Source organism: Rhipicephalus sanguineus, chromosome 11 (genome assembly GCF_013339695.2).
Source record: "Rhipicephalus sanguineus isolate Rsan-2018 chromosome 11, BIME_Rsan_1.4, whole genome shotgun sequence".
In the NCBI taxonomy this organism is placed as follows: Eukaryota; Metazoa; Arthropoda; class Arachnida; order Ixodida; family Ixodidae; genus Rhipicephalus; species Rhipicephalus sanguineus.
Genome location: NC_051186.1, coordinates 128,391,075 through 128,406,608, shown reverse-complemented (window position 1 = coordinate 128,406,608; position 15,534 = coordinate 128,391,075). Strand labels below are relative to the sequence as shown.

Here is a 15,534-nt window from a genome sequence, read left to right as displayed (position 1 = left end):
ATCTGCAAGGTGTTAACTTCATTCGGGCGGGAGCATTTAGCGCCGGCTGCAGAAAGAGCGCAATTCTCTTCGCGAAGACGGCGCGGAGCGGACTTTGACCCAATGCTCCGGTGTGCTGCGCGGCGGCGTCTTCGCGTTGTTTTTTACCGCAGAAGTCGTCAGAGAGATATGCAACCACACAGATAAGTATGCGTGGGTGCATACTTTCGAAAAGCCAACATACAATGAGAGGGACGAATCCATGGAGGGAGGTTACTGAAGAGAAGATGAGCAAGTTCGTCTCACTCCATGTGTACATGGTAATCATTCAAGTCCAGCACTTGCATTGGTGTTGGTGTCGACGACACATATTTCCAGGCCTTCGTCCACCGTCAGTGATGCCACGGAAAAGGTTCAAGGCTTCTTGAGTGTCTGATCTGAAGAAGACGACCGTCGCATCCCACAAAAATCTTCCCCACGTGTCTTCTCTATTGCAACACATGAACGATTTTTCTACGCTATTTTTTAACCCCGTCGAAACCTTTCAGTGGATGAGAAAATGGTGAAATGTGAAGGTCAGTATGGTATTAGGCAGTATATGAGCGAGAAAGAGGTCAAATGAGGGTACAATTATGGATTTTTGCAGATTTGGAACAGGCTACACTGTTCATTTCAACAAATACACAGGAAAATTGAAAAATACCAGAACTGCAAACTATGCTAGAAAAGTTGAACAGAAAAAAATTGTTTTTTCCCGAAACATGCGCAGCCAGCCTTTGTTTCACCGCGTCGAGAACTTGCATCGCGCGGTGACATGATAGGCACTAGTGCCTATATTCTTGCATTTATGTAAATAATCTTTGTACTTACAGAGCTTATATTTCAACTATTATTCTATGAGGGCTTTGCGTTCAAAATGTATATTTCGATTTTTTTAAATGTTTAACCTTTGCAGAGTAGCATTGATGTTTTTATGAATCTTTCTTTCTTTTTGATGCATTTTTCTTTGTTTGATAATTTTTTTATTATAGTCGAAATAAATCCGTTGTTTGAAAATAACACTCTTGGAAAGACCAATTCTTCCTCTATCGTTTGATACCCTACACTTTAGCATCAAGTATATTCTGTGGCAGGAAAAAAATATTTCCTAGACTAGCCAAAAACAACCGATTTTTCCGCGGTCACGAAAGTGTTAAAGGGACACGAAAGGTAATTAATAACATTTTCTGCCAGAGTAAAAAGTCTATGCTTGAGAACACCTAAAATGTCAATATTATACACAGCAGCACTTTAGTAATCGAGAAATTACAGCAAATGTAGGACATGATTTGCGCCACTAGTGGGACATTCTGCAACACAAGCCCGATGACGTAGGAGAACCTCAGTACAATTAATCCCAAGTGTTCAAACTACCTATGACAAGTAAGATCATTTTGTTCCATTGCCAGATGGAAACAAAAAAGAACTTGACATCACCCTAGTGAATGACGCAGGTTCTGTTTTCCCCGGGCTGTGCCCCGCTAAAGCTTCTTGCTCCGCTATGCCGCAGCACCGGCTGCCGGACATGCGGGCATGGCAAATGCTACGTCAGAAGGCCGTTCTATGAGGCGAGCCGTTTCAATTGCACTAGCGCTATGAGGACCAACAAAACCTGATTTTCTTTCAAACTAAGTGTTTCTTTGATATGAATCGAGCACTATGAGGTTTCTGAAACACTATTTAAACAACCTACGTCGACTTAATACGTAGTTGCCTTTAGTATCCCTTTTAAGGGGCCCTACAACACTTTTCCAAGTAATCGTCAAATGGCTTCATTAAAAGAGCATATTGTCTCACAAATCGACTACGACAAAAATTTTTAGAATCCATCAAGTACAAGAGCAGTTACAGGGATTTGACGCACGTTCCGAGTACTTTCTCTCTCCTTTCGTACCAGTGAGCGCGCTGAAAGCTACGCAGGGAGGGGCATGACTAGGGGCAAGATGATATGTTTTCATCAGCACGTGTCATGACACTGAGCCCTTTCTTTTAATTTTTTCTTCGAACTTGTGGCTTGCTTTCAGACTGATCGTGAGCGAGTGCATGGGCACATGGCGGCATCCTGCAACTATGCAGTTCACGATGCTCAAATCACCCAATGGCCGTGGACTTTGGGTATATGGCGCAGTAGTTTGGGTATATGGCATCATTTGTAGAGAGAAGAGGGAGCGACTTCTGGCTGACTGAGAATTAATTGTAAATTCCAGAGGCGCTCAGAAGCTCGGAGCTCAACGACCAGCTCTGGGCCGTCCGGCAGGCCGAAGATGCCGCCCGAGTTCAGGGACTCAGCGCCGCCATCTGAGGCCACCAAGACCAAACTGCCGGCCAAGTGCTAATAAAGTTTCTTCTCTCTCTCTCCAGGCCACGTGCTCCGTTATAACGTTTGGCTCGCGTGTTCTCAGGAGCCTCGACTACGGATCGGGAGCGCTTTCTGACCAGGGTGAAAAAGTGTTGCAGGGCCCCTTAATAACGACGTAGTTTCCAGCTGACCTAACTTGTAACGCGTTGCATTAAGCACAGATGATAAATTTTTCGAACAAGCATTTGCCATCCCACCCAAACACACTGACATCGTTTATAATTTGCTACAAGGGTGGAGGCATGGCACAGGCTTTGGATGGTTACCTTGTGAACTATGGCAGATGCAATGTCCATCACAGACAGGTCGACCTTCTTGCACTCTCCGTTTTCCCATATCGTGCAGCTCACTGCAAAAAATATACATCCGAGGTGTTTACATGCTTCACCCCGCTTACCTATGGGTCTGTTTAAGAGCTACACGTGACTACTAATAATCAGTCTTTTAACGAATGGTTTAATGAAGCACCGATAAGATTGCCAACAGAGACAATAGTGTTAGCAGAGGACCACTTCTGTGGCGCACTGCTGAGATTTCATGTGACAAAGGCTTTGCAGAGAACATTTCCCGTTTTTCATAGCATTGAACAGTAGAATGCAATCAATCGAAAATTCTTTTTGCGCATTCTCAAAGCAACAGTTAGTGATAAACCAATCAGTAAAGCGATTACATCCCCAAGGGGTCTACAGGTCCTGGGAGGATGTCAACTAGCTTCAATCTAGACACGATTATATACAAGAAAGAGAAGAGCTAAGCTCGGTAACTTGCCAATTTTTCAGACGGCACACATCAAAGCTTTCTCACTGACTTTACGATTAGAGGGCAGTTGAAACATGCACAGCTGCTTACCTTTGTCAAGGCTGGCCTGTCCCCCAGCTAATGGACCGGAATTCTTTAAAGAAAAATAGAGAGAAAGATGAACATGAGTTAAAATTCCTACAACGATGCTGGAGTCGTGCCAGAATGATCGGTTAATGTTACAAGGTGCACCAAACATCGCATTTACAAAGAACGAGCTCTGCAGGTTAGCAAAAGAATTGACGCAGAAGCTGCTTTGGGAGTTGTCTAAGTAACGCGGAAGCATTCCATTTTATTGTAGGTAGCAAACGTCCCTGGAACACCGTTTTCGGGTGCCATTGACTAGGCGTCTTTCATCTTTTTCTAGCACTCGACAGCATCTCAAACGCTACCTCACGGCACCCGCAACCACCAAAGCACGTGTTTCGCATCAAAATTTCAGAAATTTAGAATTTTCCTGATCTGTACAATTTTTCTTGCCGGTTTTACATCTTGTCCTGCAGGTGGCTTTTATTCTACTTTCACAAAATTCAATGAAGTCTTCTTAGAGAGCGTTGCCTTGGAACATTTGTTTTGCACCGCGAGTACAATGCACTCACGTAAGTCACATATGTTCCTATTCTGCAAGCATGGATGCATGGCGTAGCTGCTAAGACGCTCGCATTTGGAGCGTGAGGGCCCGGGTTCAAACCCAAGCACCAAAAAGAAAACTTGCTTTTCTTTTATTCGTTTATTTATTTGTAGCATTGATGGTCATATGCGACAGTTTCTTCATGATGTAGGGAGGCGCGAAAAGATGGACACAGGATGATGTGCTGCTAGCAACTCTAGTAGCGCTAGTAGCTAGAGTTGCCAGTAGCGCAACTGTAACAACTCTAGAGTTGCTAGTAGCGTGTCGTCCTGTGTCCATCTTTTCTTGTGTGCCATGTTATTCGTGCCTCCCTACATCATGAGTCAAAACCAACTTGCCCAACTTTTTATTATGCTGACAGTTTTCTGGTTGAATCAACATAAAAATGCTTATGCATTTCAAAAAAGTTTAATGTCTTACACCGTCAAAATCTGACTGATCAAGCTCACTCACCTCTGCATTGTCCAACCCAAATGGATCCTCAGGAACATCTTCCTCGTCCCCGTCGAGCCCTTCGGAACTTGAGGTGTAGCCGTTGCAGTCGGTGTTTGAAAGCAGGGGCCATTCAATATCCGATGCAGGAGGCTGCAGTTTTCAAATAAATAAATTCTGTGGTTCTGTGCACCAAAACTAAATTATGATAAAGAATGAAAGAAAAGGGATCGAACTGATCGAGATGGCCATTTTTGTTTGACTGTATGAAGCCAATAGATAATGACGCCAAGGAAAGTACTGTATTTGCACGATTGTAGGCTGACGCATTTTATCTCATTTGAAATCCGAAGTTGGGGGGGTCAAATTACAATCGAAACTACTAGTACCACCAGTTACGGCGGCACAAACGAGCAATCAGTTATGTTGTGGCATCATTCGTTCGGCACGTTAGCGCTCCAGCTCTACCTGTAACATATATATACCGTATTTTCTCACATACTATAACTCACACCCTCAGCAAGAATCGCCGGAAAAGTTTCCAAAAAATGATACCCGCGAGTTGCCGCAAAGGTGCATAATTGTGAAGCACTGCCGTGAAGCCGCCTTGCCGACACTGCCGTGTCGACCTACATTTGCGTCAAGTTGGAATCGTGTAAATACAGTATGTGGGACTTGTAGTTTTTAATTGAAGTGCAGTAATTATGAAGCAAATTGAAATAAAAATGGAGGAAACTTGCCACCAGTGGGAATCGAACCCAAAACCTCTGAATTACATAAGGGAACAAGAGTTTATTTGTCAGCTACCTACGCATAAATTTTTATACAAAAAGTGCACAGTAAAGTTATAAAAAAAATTGTACATAATACTATATATCCATGAGGTACTTTTCAGGATGACCAAATCCCTTAAACAAGGAGCTCACATTGTACACAGATATAGATGGTTTGCAGGTTTTTGGTTGTTTGGTTTCAATGAAAAGCACACATGCCACGTGATGGGGAGTGGTACAAATACTGCTGAAAAACAAAAATAAGAGTTTGTTGAAAGTTGATGCTGTGTGTCATCGTAAGTTTCTTTCTGGTGTCCATGTCCTTTACCACGTTTCAATGAAGCTTAAGAAATGACTGACTACTAACAAGTCCACGTATTTCTTTATTTATTTATTTCCTCATCACACTTCAAGACATTACACGAGGTGTGGACAAACAGAAAAAATGGCGGGCCAGGTTAGATGTCGTAACTTGAAAGAAGATGGTCTTCAATGGCAGCCTTGAAATGAGTAATGTTGGTGATGTGGCCAATATCAGAAGGAAGGGCATTCCATTCTCTCGCAGCATGCAGAAAAAATTAACGCTAATAGGTAACAGAATGGGCACGTGGCAGTTACACAGCATTTTGATCATGTGGAGAGAAAAACGATGTGCTGGGACGGCGATTTGGTTTCCTAGAGACAGCGAATGAAAAAGCCTGAAAAATAATATTAGACAAGCACTCTTGCGGCGAGGAGCGAGAGAGGGAAGACAAAACTGAAATTTTAGAGCAGATACAATTGTCTTATAAGAGTAATCAGAAATAATGAATCTGGCAGTGCAATTATGGACTGATTCAAGAGAATTGGAGATAACTTGACCCACCCTTACTGGCATCAGCACATACCTTGGTGGGAGTGTTGGGGACGGTGGTGTCTTTGTCGGAGTCACAGGAGCTGTTGTAGTCACACCGGGCCAGGCTGATTGTCGGCAGTGCGGGGAAGACGCTCGCCGACATGCGACGGTTCCGCAGGCTGGGCTTTGCCATCTTCTTGGGAGGGAGGTCGGGCGGAGACGAGCGGCGCCGCTGTGGCGCCAGCTTGTCCTCGTCTTCCTCGTCGTCTTCCGCGCACGTCCGGCCGAGCAGGCCAGGGCCCATCGCTTCCTTGCCGAGGCCGCAGCGGTGTGGGCTGCCGTCGATCGGCACCGTAGCCGAGCACCACTGCATTGGGTAGCTGCACGCATCACTGGCCTCCTGGCAAACTGCAAAGGAGATATACTGTACTTGAAAAGGCGCGAAAAGACAACCACGAAAGATGTTTGCACTATAGTAGCATCAATGACGCGCTACTAACAACTGAAATTTTTATTAAGAATTTTGTCCCTTAATAGATTTTGTCCCTTAAGGTTACCATAATATCCCAACCAAGCGCCAGCCCCCCCCCCCCCTTCAGTGAAATAACTGGACAAGACTTGTGGAGGGGGCCCTTGCTCGGTCGCGGACCAAAATTCAAGACGGCGGCGGAAAAGCCTCGTAAGAAGAATGCACCCCTGTGCTTCTAATGAAATGCTTCACTGAATACGCATGCATTTACTGTTTTTACTGAGCTGGAGGCGATCCTCGTGTGAAATTTCATGTGTCATGACAAGAAGGAAAAGATGTTCCTCAAATGTTCCGACAATTTGTGACTACTCAGAATGCAACCCCAAGGCACAACACTAAAAGTACTAAGAAATTATACAATAGTATCTAAAGACTATCAGAGCTTGGGTTCCTAGGAACCGCTGCTGCAGGATTCCGTAGCTCAAAAAAAAAAAAAAAAAAAAGATGGCGGAAGGGGAGGAAAACGGGGCGCTTGCTTGGGATTTTATGGTACACCTGTCATTTTCCTTTCCATCGCTCGCTGTGTCGTCCTCAGTTTAAGTTGAACATCCTTTGTAAGCCTCCAGGTTTCTGCTCCGTAGGTAAGTACCGCTAAGATGCAGATGTTATATAACCTTCCTCTTGAGTGATAGTCGTACACTACCATTCATGATTTGAGAATGCCTGCCGAATGTGTTCCATCCCATCCTTATTCTTCTAGTTACTTCAGTCTCAAGGTTCAGCTCCGTGGTTACTACCTGTCCTAACTAGTTAACAAATTCCAATGCCTAGCTACCTATCGCAAAGCACTGTTCTCTTCTGAGAATGTTACACATTGCTTTAGTTTTCTGCATATTAATTTTCAGACCTACTCTTCTACTTACCTTGTTCAATTCAGTAACCGTGAGCTGCAATTCGTCCCTTGAGTTACTCATCAATGCAATGTCATCAGCGAATAGTAGGTTACTAAGGTACTCTCCATTAACTCGTATCCCTAACTCTTTCCAATCTAGGGCCCTGAAAACCTCCCGTAAGCACACGGTGAATAGCATTGGGGAGATCGTGTCTCCCCACCTTACACCCTTCTCTATTGGGATTCTGTTGCTTCCTTCATGGAAGACTATGATGGCTGTGGAGCCGCTATAGATTTGTTCCAGTGTGTTTGTATATGGTTCGTTGACGCCCTGATTCCGCAGTGCCTGCATGACTGCTGATATCTCAACCGAATCAAATGCGTTCTCGTAATCTATGAAGGCTATATATAGGGGTTGGTTATATTCCGCGCATTTCTCCGTCACCTGATTGACAGTGTGGATGTGGTCTATTGTCGAGTAGCTTGTACGAAATCCTGCTTGGTCCTTTGGTTGATTGAATTCTTATGTTGTATTAATGTTTCTGAGGTAAACCACTGGAAATGCTGGCTTCACATTTGCTGCTCAGGGCTTCCAAGCCAGAAGTCTTTTTTAAACTTCCTTGACTCGCCCTAAACATTGGATTGATTATGAGGCAGCATGCCGCATATACCGTAACGGTGCAGAAATTTGAAATTACCAGTGAAATTGGAGGGGGCGCTTGCTCAGAATTTTATGGTAAAATGTGAAACCTTGATGGCCGTCTGCAATGAAAGTTTGACTTTGCTTAAGGGCTACAGCTAGTGTGTTGCAACGAAACAAAAACCAAAAAAGTGATGATTTTGGCCGGAGTGAGAACGTAACCGAAACATTATTTTTCGTTCTGGAGTGAAACCGAAATATTTTTTATCCGTTTTCGGTTCAAGGGAAAAGTTGGCAATCCGGAACAACTGATGTCATGCAACGTCAGCATAATGCATATCTCAGGGGACAGCCTTAGCATGTATCTCAGGCAGCAATTCCAAAGTAAAGATGCGTAAGAAATTTTGCGAAAAACGAAAAGAGTGGCAACCAGAGCTGTTTGTATTAACGCAAGTGGACCTTGATGTGCCAATCACACAGGCCAGCGTGGAGAGGGCATTGTTGGAGCTGGAATTTTTTTTCATCAGAACAGCAGTCTTGCATGTCAGAGACTACACTCGACAACATGCTGCTTTTGAGATCATGCTCACTTCCTTAACGCAAAGTATTCAGCCTGGTCAGAGAATTTGTAATTAATGTTTATATGTACTCTTTTTTATTGTTACCTTAATTTCAACTTTCTGTAAACAAATAAAAACCGTTATGAACCGTTATAGAACTTTTTTTTCGTTTCCAGAAAAGAAACAGAACACAACTTTTTTTTGCTGGAACGAAATTAAAACCGAAACGAAAAACATTGCATTTAAACACCGTGGCTACAGCATTTTCTGTCTTACCAAGCACCTTCTCGCAGCTACAGCGGTCTTTCAGGCAATGAAATAAACTAATACAGTAAAAGCTCGTTAATTCGGATTTCTCGGGACCGGAAAAAATGTCCGAATTAACCGAATGTCCGAATTATCGAATGGTCGAAATAAACACAATAAATGCACGAGTTTTTTCAACATACCTTTACTTAACAAAGTAATCGCGGATGCTTGTGTTTTCGAGCAGAAATTCGCGCGGACACAATTTTTCTGAGCCCTTCAAGGTGCTCAGCAGCTCGCATGATGTCTGCATACCGCAAAAGTTTCACCCGTCATCCACGCTTTTCGGTTGGCACGGTAATCCACGGGAAGATTGTTGTTCTTAAAGCAGCGTGGCTTTTGAACCTTTCCGATAACGAGAAGCGGCAAGCGCTCTGTTCCCGTCACGTTGGGGGATAAAAGTACGGTTACTCGTTCCTTGCTTCTTGCCGCCGATTGAAGGATCCCCTTTCATCACTCTTCATCACTTCTTGTCGGGAGAGCCCGTTATTCAGAGCACGCAAAATTTCTACTTTGGTGGTGAAGTCCTTGGCCTCGTACTTGGGCCGCTTCGCCGGCGTTGCCATCGGCGGAGAGTGCGGTCGCACGAGAAGTCGGCACAAAAGCACCAGCAACAATCAAGCTAAAGGAGCCGTACTGAAACTTTCCTCGATAAATCGGAGATCAACGATGCAGCACACCAACGGGAACAAATCAACAAAACCCACATGCGAAAAAAAGGCGTTCAACCAGTCTCAATCCAATGTCCATGGCGATGCTGCGTTTGAGCTTCACTTCTGTTCCAAATTGTTCTTTTTTCGTTTTCGAGCCTCGCCAGCGGCCCGAAAGTCGCCGAATTATCCGATTTGCGGTCAAATCTGTCCGAAATAACGAGCGCCCAGTCTCATAGAGTGATGCGTATATTTACAGGGACCAGATGACGTGTCCGAATTAACCGATTTTCCGAATTAACGAGAGTCGAATTAACGAGCTTTTACTGTATACTAATTAAAGTTTACATAATTTTTTTGCTCAGCGTCCCTTAAAGTGAGAAAACAGTGAGAGCATCTCTTACTATCGTGGCTCCGGGAACGCTGCTTTCTGGCGACGAAGAACTCTTCATCGTCAGAGCTGGGCTCTCTCTTGGGGGACACGGCTTGGCCGTTGACTTCCAAGACGGCGGAGTGGCCGCAGCCGCTGCTCGGCTCGATGAAGCTGGACAGCTTGTCCTGGACTTCCTGGGGCACATAGTGTTCCTCGGGACCATTGTGGTTGGAGAGACTCTCGAGGCCGCTCTCCTCGTCTGAGTTCTTTCGGTCTTCCATGTGATGAAACACTGCGAGCAAGAAAAACAGGAAGAGAAACTCGTTACCTCACGTCGTCAAAATGACGACTACTAGCTCTGTGCGAGAATGGTGAGACTGTGGAGCTAGAATTATTCGGGAGGAGGCAAAATGAACGCTTGTTCAGGCGGCTGAAGAAAGTTGCTGCACTGGGTGCGGCACAGATGCACCTTCCTTTGTGCCATAGAGTTAGTACAGACTCGGCGAGGAAAAGCTTCCCATAGGGCCCATGCATTAGAATCTCCGACCACAAGGGTGCCACACCACTGCCGCCATTACCCCACCGTGCGAGCGTTACTCGCCCCTGAGACGTGTGCTAGACTTGATGGTGGTATTCAGTTTTCATCGTAATTAATGAAAGTGAGCTCACGTGAAGTAGAGTTGTAAGTAAGCGTCAACAGACAGGGCAGACGACGACCCACTGCGACTCACAACTCGGTCAGAAGACACGCTATCGGCTGCGATCTCGAACTCAAGTCGATACGATGGTACAGTGAAACCTCGTTAATACGTACCTGCGGGGAACGCGACATAACTACACACTAAACGGTAGTACGCATTAAACACCAAGTACAAATTTGCATCTCCTAGCGTGCGCCATCGCCGCCAGCAAATAAATAGAGTGCCACAGCAAATATTGCCTAAAGTACCCACCGCAAAGCCTTTTCTTTCTTTTCGCCAAAGTGGAGAAAAGATCCTGGCACACTCGCACGACCGCCCGATAGCGCGTAGTGGCGACGCCGAAGAGCATTTCGAAACTATTGCAGGGTCCGGGATACGCGGTCAACGCAGTGACCGACATAGCGACAGAACGGACGGTGTCTGCTTTCCGCGGTATATGTGCGTGCGTCTAACCGCGATCTGCTACTAAACGAAAACTCACACAGTTCCAGTACGCGGTACGGCCGCGTGGAGCTGATCGTCTCCCGGCTAGTTGCGTGCAGCGCGTCGCCTACTCGGCTCACGCCGTCACTACCAGGCCGCTTGCCGTGCCGCACGCGCGCATTTATCGTGGGAATGTTGTTCGTACCCACTTCGCTCCAGATCGTGCACAGATGCGGCGAGTAGCTTGTTCGGTTAACGCAGCGATGACGAGCTTCATGCAAGCGATGCGCACTCCGCGATGCTCTAGCGGTCCTGGCAGCGGACGGAGGCGCGTTGGGTGGTCGCCTAATAAAAGCGTGCAGTATGGTTACAACCGCGCTACGCTTGCTGTATTGTACACGTGCGTTTACTGTGATAGCGTCAATGCAGCGAGGTTTCTCGGCGCCCGCGACCCGCTACGCCAACTACGCAACGGCGATCTGCTTTCGCTTCTACAAAGCGGTGCGCGCCTAATGACGGCTTAGTAGCGTTTGCTGTCGGGCTAGTTGGTACATGGCTGAAGTTCTTCGTCCCTGTCCGGACATTTGCGCTATCAATTCAACTTCAGCCTTGAAGACGGCCGCGCACAACGAAGCGGCAGCGATCGGCGGCCCAGCGCGTTCAGGTTGTCGCCTAATAAAACCGTGCAGTGGGCTTAAAAAGTAGCGCTGCGCCGCACGCGTGCCCGAGCAGATAGCTGAAGATACTTATTGTGATAAGGTTGTCGGCGATAAGTCATGTCGGCGCGTTCGTCGGTGGCCGCCACCTCGCCTTCGTTCTTCCCGATGCTTACCCGCAAAGGCGTCGCCGCAATCGCGCGGAAGTCAGAATCGGAGATCGACTGATCTGCGCACTTCTCAAAAAGGCGGAAGACCTTTGGCGGCACATTCTGGCGTCGGGAAGTTGAGTGGCGCAGTAAAATTTTATGGCACAAAAAAGTTATCACAGTACGCAGGGTACGCACTAACCGGTAGGCATAGGGCGAACCACTACGGCTTAAGCGGTCAGCGAATGCATTGGGCTCTATGGGACTCGGTCGGGGATTCGTCGCAACTACGTTTTAACCGTTAGTACGTTTAAAGCGGGTACGTATTAACGAGGTTTGACTGTACCATGTAGCAAAAGTGCCTGCAAATGCATCTTCCTACACCGAGAGTTCCGCGCACAGTAAATTGCCTAAGTGGCCTTGAATCTTTCATAGAAATCTTCTAAATAACCATTAAACACTGTCGGCATGTTTCTAATTCGTCAAAATGACCGTGTTTGATTAATATTGTCAGTACTATTACTAACATTGAATAGCACTAATTTTAGCCGATCTAAATAATTGCAAAGGCAACAGTGACAATGGTAGGGTAATGGCAGTGTTCTTGTGGTTGGCACACTTTTGGCCCAGCTTTTCCTCTAGAGTCTGTACCATGCCTTGTGTATATCGGCTTGCAAAGATGGTAAAGCATGCAAAAGCACTCTGCAAAAGGCCCACCAGTTAAGGGGGGACATGGCAATGGGAATGGTAAATTTGGTCAAAATGTTCAATTTTTCAATTTATTTTTTTTTGCAATCCTGAGACCATGTTTTCGCCATGGTGAAATATTAGACCAAAATAATCAGTAGAAGTTGAAAAAAAAAAGCATTTTACTAGTGTGCTGTCATCAAAAACGATGATAAAATTGGACTTTAGAAAATGCAAATCTGCAGTTTTCTCTTGACACAGTGCCACCATATTGGCATCATCATAAAGAAGACAAATAGAGCTCAAGATAGCCACAAAGCTGCATTTCTCCAGTGAAAAATAAAACCAGCTTCCTTCTGAATTCCATTTTCTTAGCTTTTAGCTCTATTTTTTTTGAGCTCCATTTTCTCAGCTTTCATTTTTTGAACAGCTGCTGTCCGTTATCCCTGTGCCATTTCACAACAAATAAAGATATAACCATTCCGTTTTCTGTGCTTAGATCCTGAGACATTGGTGAGTGCCGTAAAGCTGTCCTTATTTGTCTGCATGCCATACAGATTTCTATAATTGGGTTTTTGTAAAAGTTGTTAGTAAGACAATGAGTACAATAAATTTCAAAAATTTTTTGTGCGCTTATTTGAATATTAAAAAATGAAACACTAGCTTTACAGCACAGAATCGGCCCTTGTGAATATGCTTATGCAAAAGTCTTGATGAACTTATGTCTAATTCATTAATTAATTTTAGGATGACAATGAGAGTCTATCAAGTGTTGTAATTCAAAAACTACAACAGATAGCTCAAAACCTATTTCAGTTATGATATCAGCACCAACATATCACATCTTCATGCCAAACTTCATCACTTTATCTTCGTAAATAACCAAGATAGTTTTCATTGCCACGTTCCCCCTTGAAGAAGGTCTCACATAAAAATTTTACATCTTGTTTCTTCTGCTACAATAAGCAGCTAACGACCCACTTATCACAGCTGGAAACCTCGTTCGCTCGAGTGTGCGACGGTTAATTATTTGGAGACAGTTTTATAGCACTCATTTGCATTTCCGGTTTCAGAGAGTGCCGAGTGAGGCGGGTCCCAGACTGGTTTTCATGTACACATTGCTGGCTACTTTTGTTTCGTCACATTATTAAATTAAATTTGGGAAAGCACACAACATGCAGAATGATATTGCAATTTTTGTGCTTCGTGTGCATATATAGGGGCATGTAAATGATGGGAACATGACGGATGGGCCATCCGTCGTGCTGCAGAGAATCTTAGCCCAGCCGTGACTCTATCGCGCCACCTGTATGTGCTGTAATGGCCTAACAGACTCCTCTCCTCGAATAGTTTGTTCATGACTCACTGGCCTTGCCATTCAGATGAGAAAGACACACAACAGTTCGTACATGCACTGATTTTAAACAATTAAGATTCGAGCTTCTAAACCTCGGCCCATCACGAGTGACTGTCACATCACACCGATTACGTGTTGAGGTTATTATAATAAGCGCTAACTGCAAGGACACTCTAGATGATAATAAGTTAGAAGCTCTATGTTGTCGGAACCATTTCGTCACAGCTGATTTTCGGTAGTCTGCAAATAGGGTGAACACTGAAAATGGATGCTCAAAATATTCACTGGTATCTTTCAAAAAGGCGTTTCTTTTTCATTTGCCGACCACATTTCCAGTCGCATTGTTACGCTTTTACTGCATTTATGATGCATTTCTCATTATGCTCCTTCTTGGCCAGCATGAAGAGGGCAGTTCAAGGTACCAGTACAATTCCCCTTTCGATGGTTCTTTTATTTTTACATCCTGCCACAATTTGCAAAGTTTGATGTAGTGTTCGTTAACTCATAAAACGAGCCCAGATTCGTTAAGTTCACGACAAGTTCGGAAGAGCTAGTGGGCATGCCTTTATCATGTAAACAAGCAGGTTGTCAAAGAAATTAAGAATCACGAGCGATGTTCAGTGCTGCCACTCCTTTCACAGCTTGACTACCTTGTGCCACTGAAGCTTGCCACGTTGCATATCATTCAACACTTGGCATGTTGGAAGAGGTCGCACACCAAGACACTGGTTTTCTTCCTTTACCACCTTTGCCTTGCATTAATGTAAAGTTGTCACTGATGACCGTGTTGATGTGGATCGTGCTGCTTCGTTTCGGTTGAACACTAGCACCATCTCGCTCTTTTTCGTAGCAAAAGAGTGATTCTTTTCAAGGCTCGCCAGATTAACCGGATTTAGGCCAAGTACATCAGAATTAACAAGTGTCCGACGCCATTAAATAACACACGTGCCTGCCGGGATCTGAAGATGAGTCCTAATCATCAAACTTAATGAGGGTCTAATTAACGAGCTTTCACTGCATACACATGGTACATGGTGCAACAAATGTAGCTGGAGAGGCTGCAAAATTACTTTCACAATGTTAAACTTAAAATTACTCTTCAGCTGAATGCTCAAACAATTGGAAACCGATCTAATCATGCACCCCACAAAATTCTCTAGAACTAGCAATTAACCCTTCACCCTATCCTTCGTCTTCAACATCAAGATAAACTCGCCACCATTATCCCAATTCAATGACACCATATTTTACACCAACAGATTTATTCAAGTTTTCTTTTTTTCCCTTGCACTGTAACAGATTGGAATGATTCGTTGTTGCCTTCCACCCCATTGTGACATTTTGAAACTGTATTAACTTCGTTTATATTTGCTTTGTTTGTTTGTTCCTTGTTTATGCCCTCACCCTGCTTGGACCTGTAAAAGGTTTGCAGTTTTGAATAAAGAAAGAAAGATGTAGCCGACAGCCTATGCCTCCCACTTACCATCTCTGTCGGCCTGGTTGTTCTGGATGTTGGATCCACCGACAATGGAGATTCGGCTTGAGTTTCTGACTGGATGGGTCACGTTTTCGGCGGCAGAGCCGCAGGACGTCCGGTTGGCTTGGAACTCGGACCACAAGCTGTCGGGTTTGTCTTCCGACGCCGTCCCGGGAGAGGACTTTCCTTCGTAGTTGCTCCGTGAGCGGACTTTACGCTTTGGCCTCTTCCTTCTGCAATGTTCAATCAATGTCGTGCGCGCACTTTAAAACAAATGGTGTGGTGGGGAATGAAGGGCAGTATTGAATGGGCGGAGAACAACTGGCACAGAAGGAATCGCTGGCATGA

General features: G+C 44.9%; 1 protein-coding gene across 1 annotated transcript in view; it reads right to left on the bottom strand.

Moving 5' to 3' along the window:
* The window catches only part of LOC119374318 (protein phtf), a 53,975-nt gene that overhangs the window by 21,978 nt on the left and 16,463 nt on the right, over window positions 1-15,534 (bottom strand). Inside the window, exons 8-13 of the mRNA XM_037644395.2 lie at window positions 15,193-15,419; window positions 9,768-10,028; window positions 5,899-6,254; window positions 4,260-4,391; window positions 3,227-3,269; window positions 2,644-2,726 (exon numbers count right to left, since the gene is read on the bottom strand). Coding sequence (XP_037500323.1) covers window positions 2,644-2,726; window positions 3,227-3,269; window positions 4,260-4,391; window positions 5,899-6,254; window positions 9,768-10,028; window positions 15,193-15,419 — 1,102 coding nt within the window. The remainder of the gene's footprint in view (window positions 1-2,643; window positions 2,727-3,226; window positions 3,270-4,259; window positions 4,392-5,898; window positions 6,255-9,767; window positions 10,029-15,192; window positions 15,420-15,534) is intronic.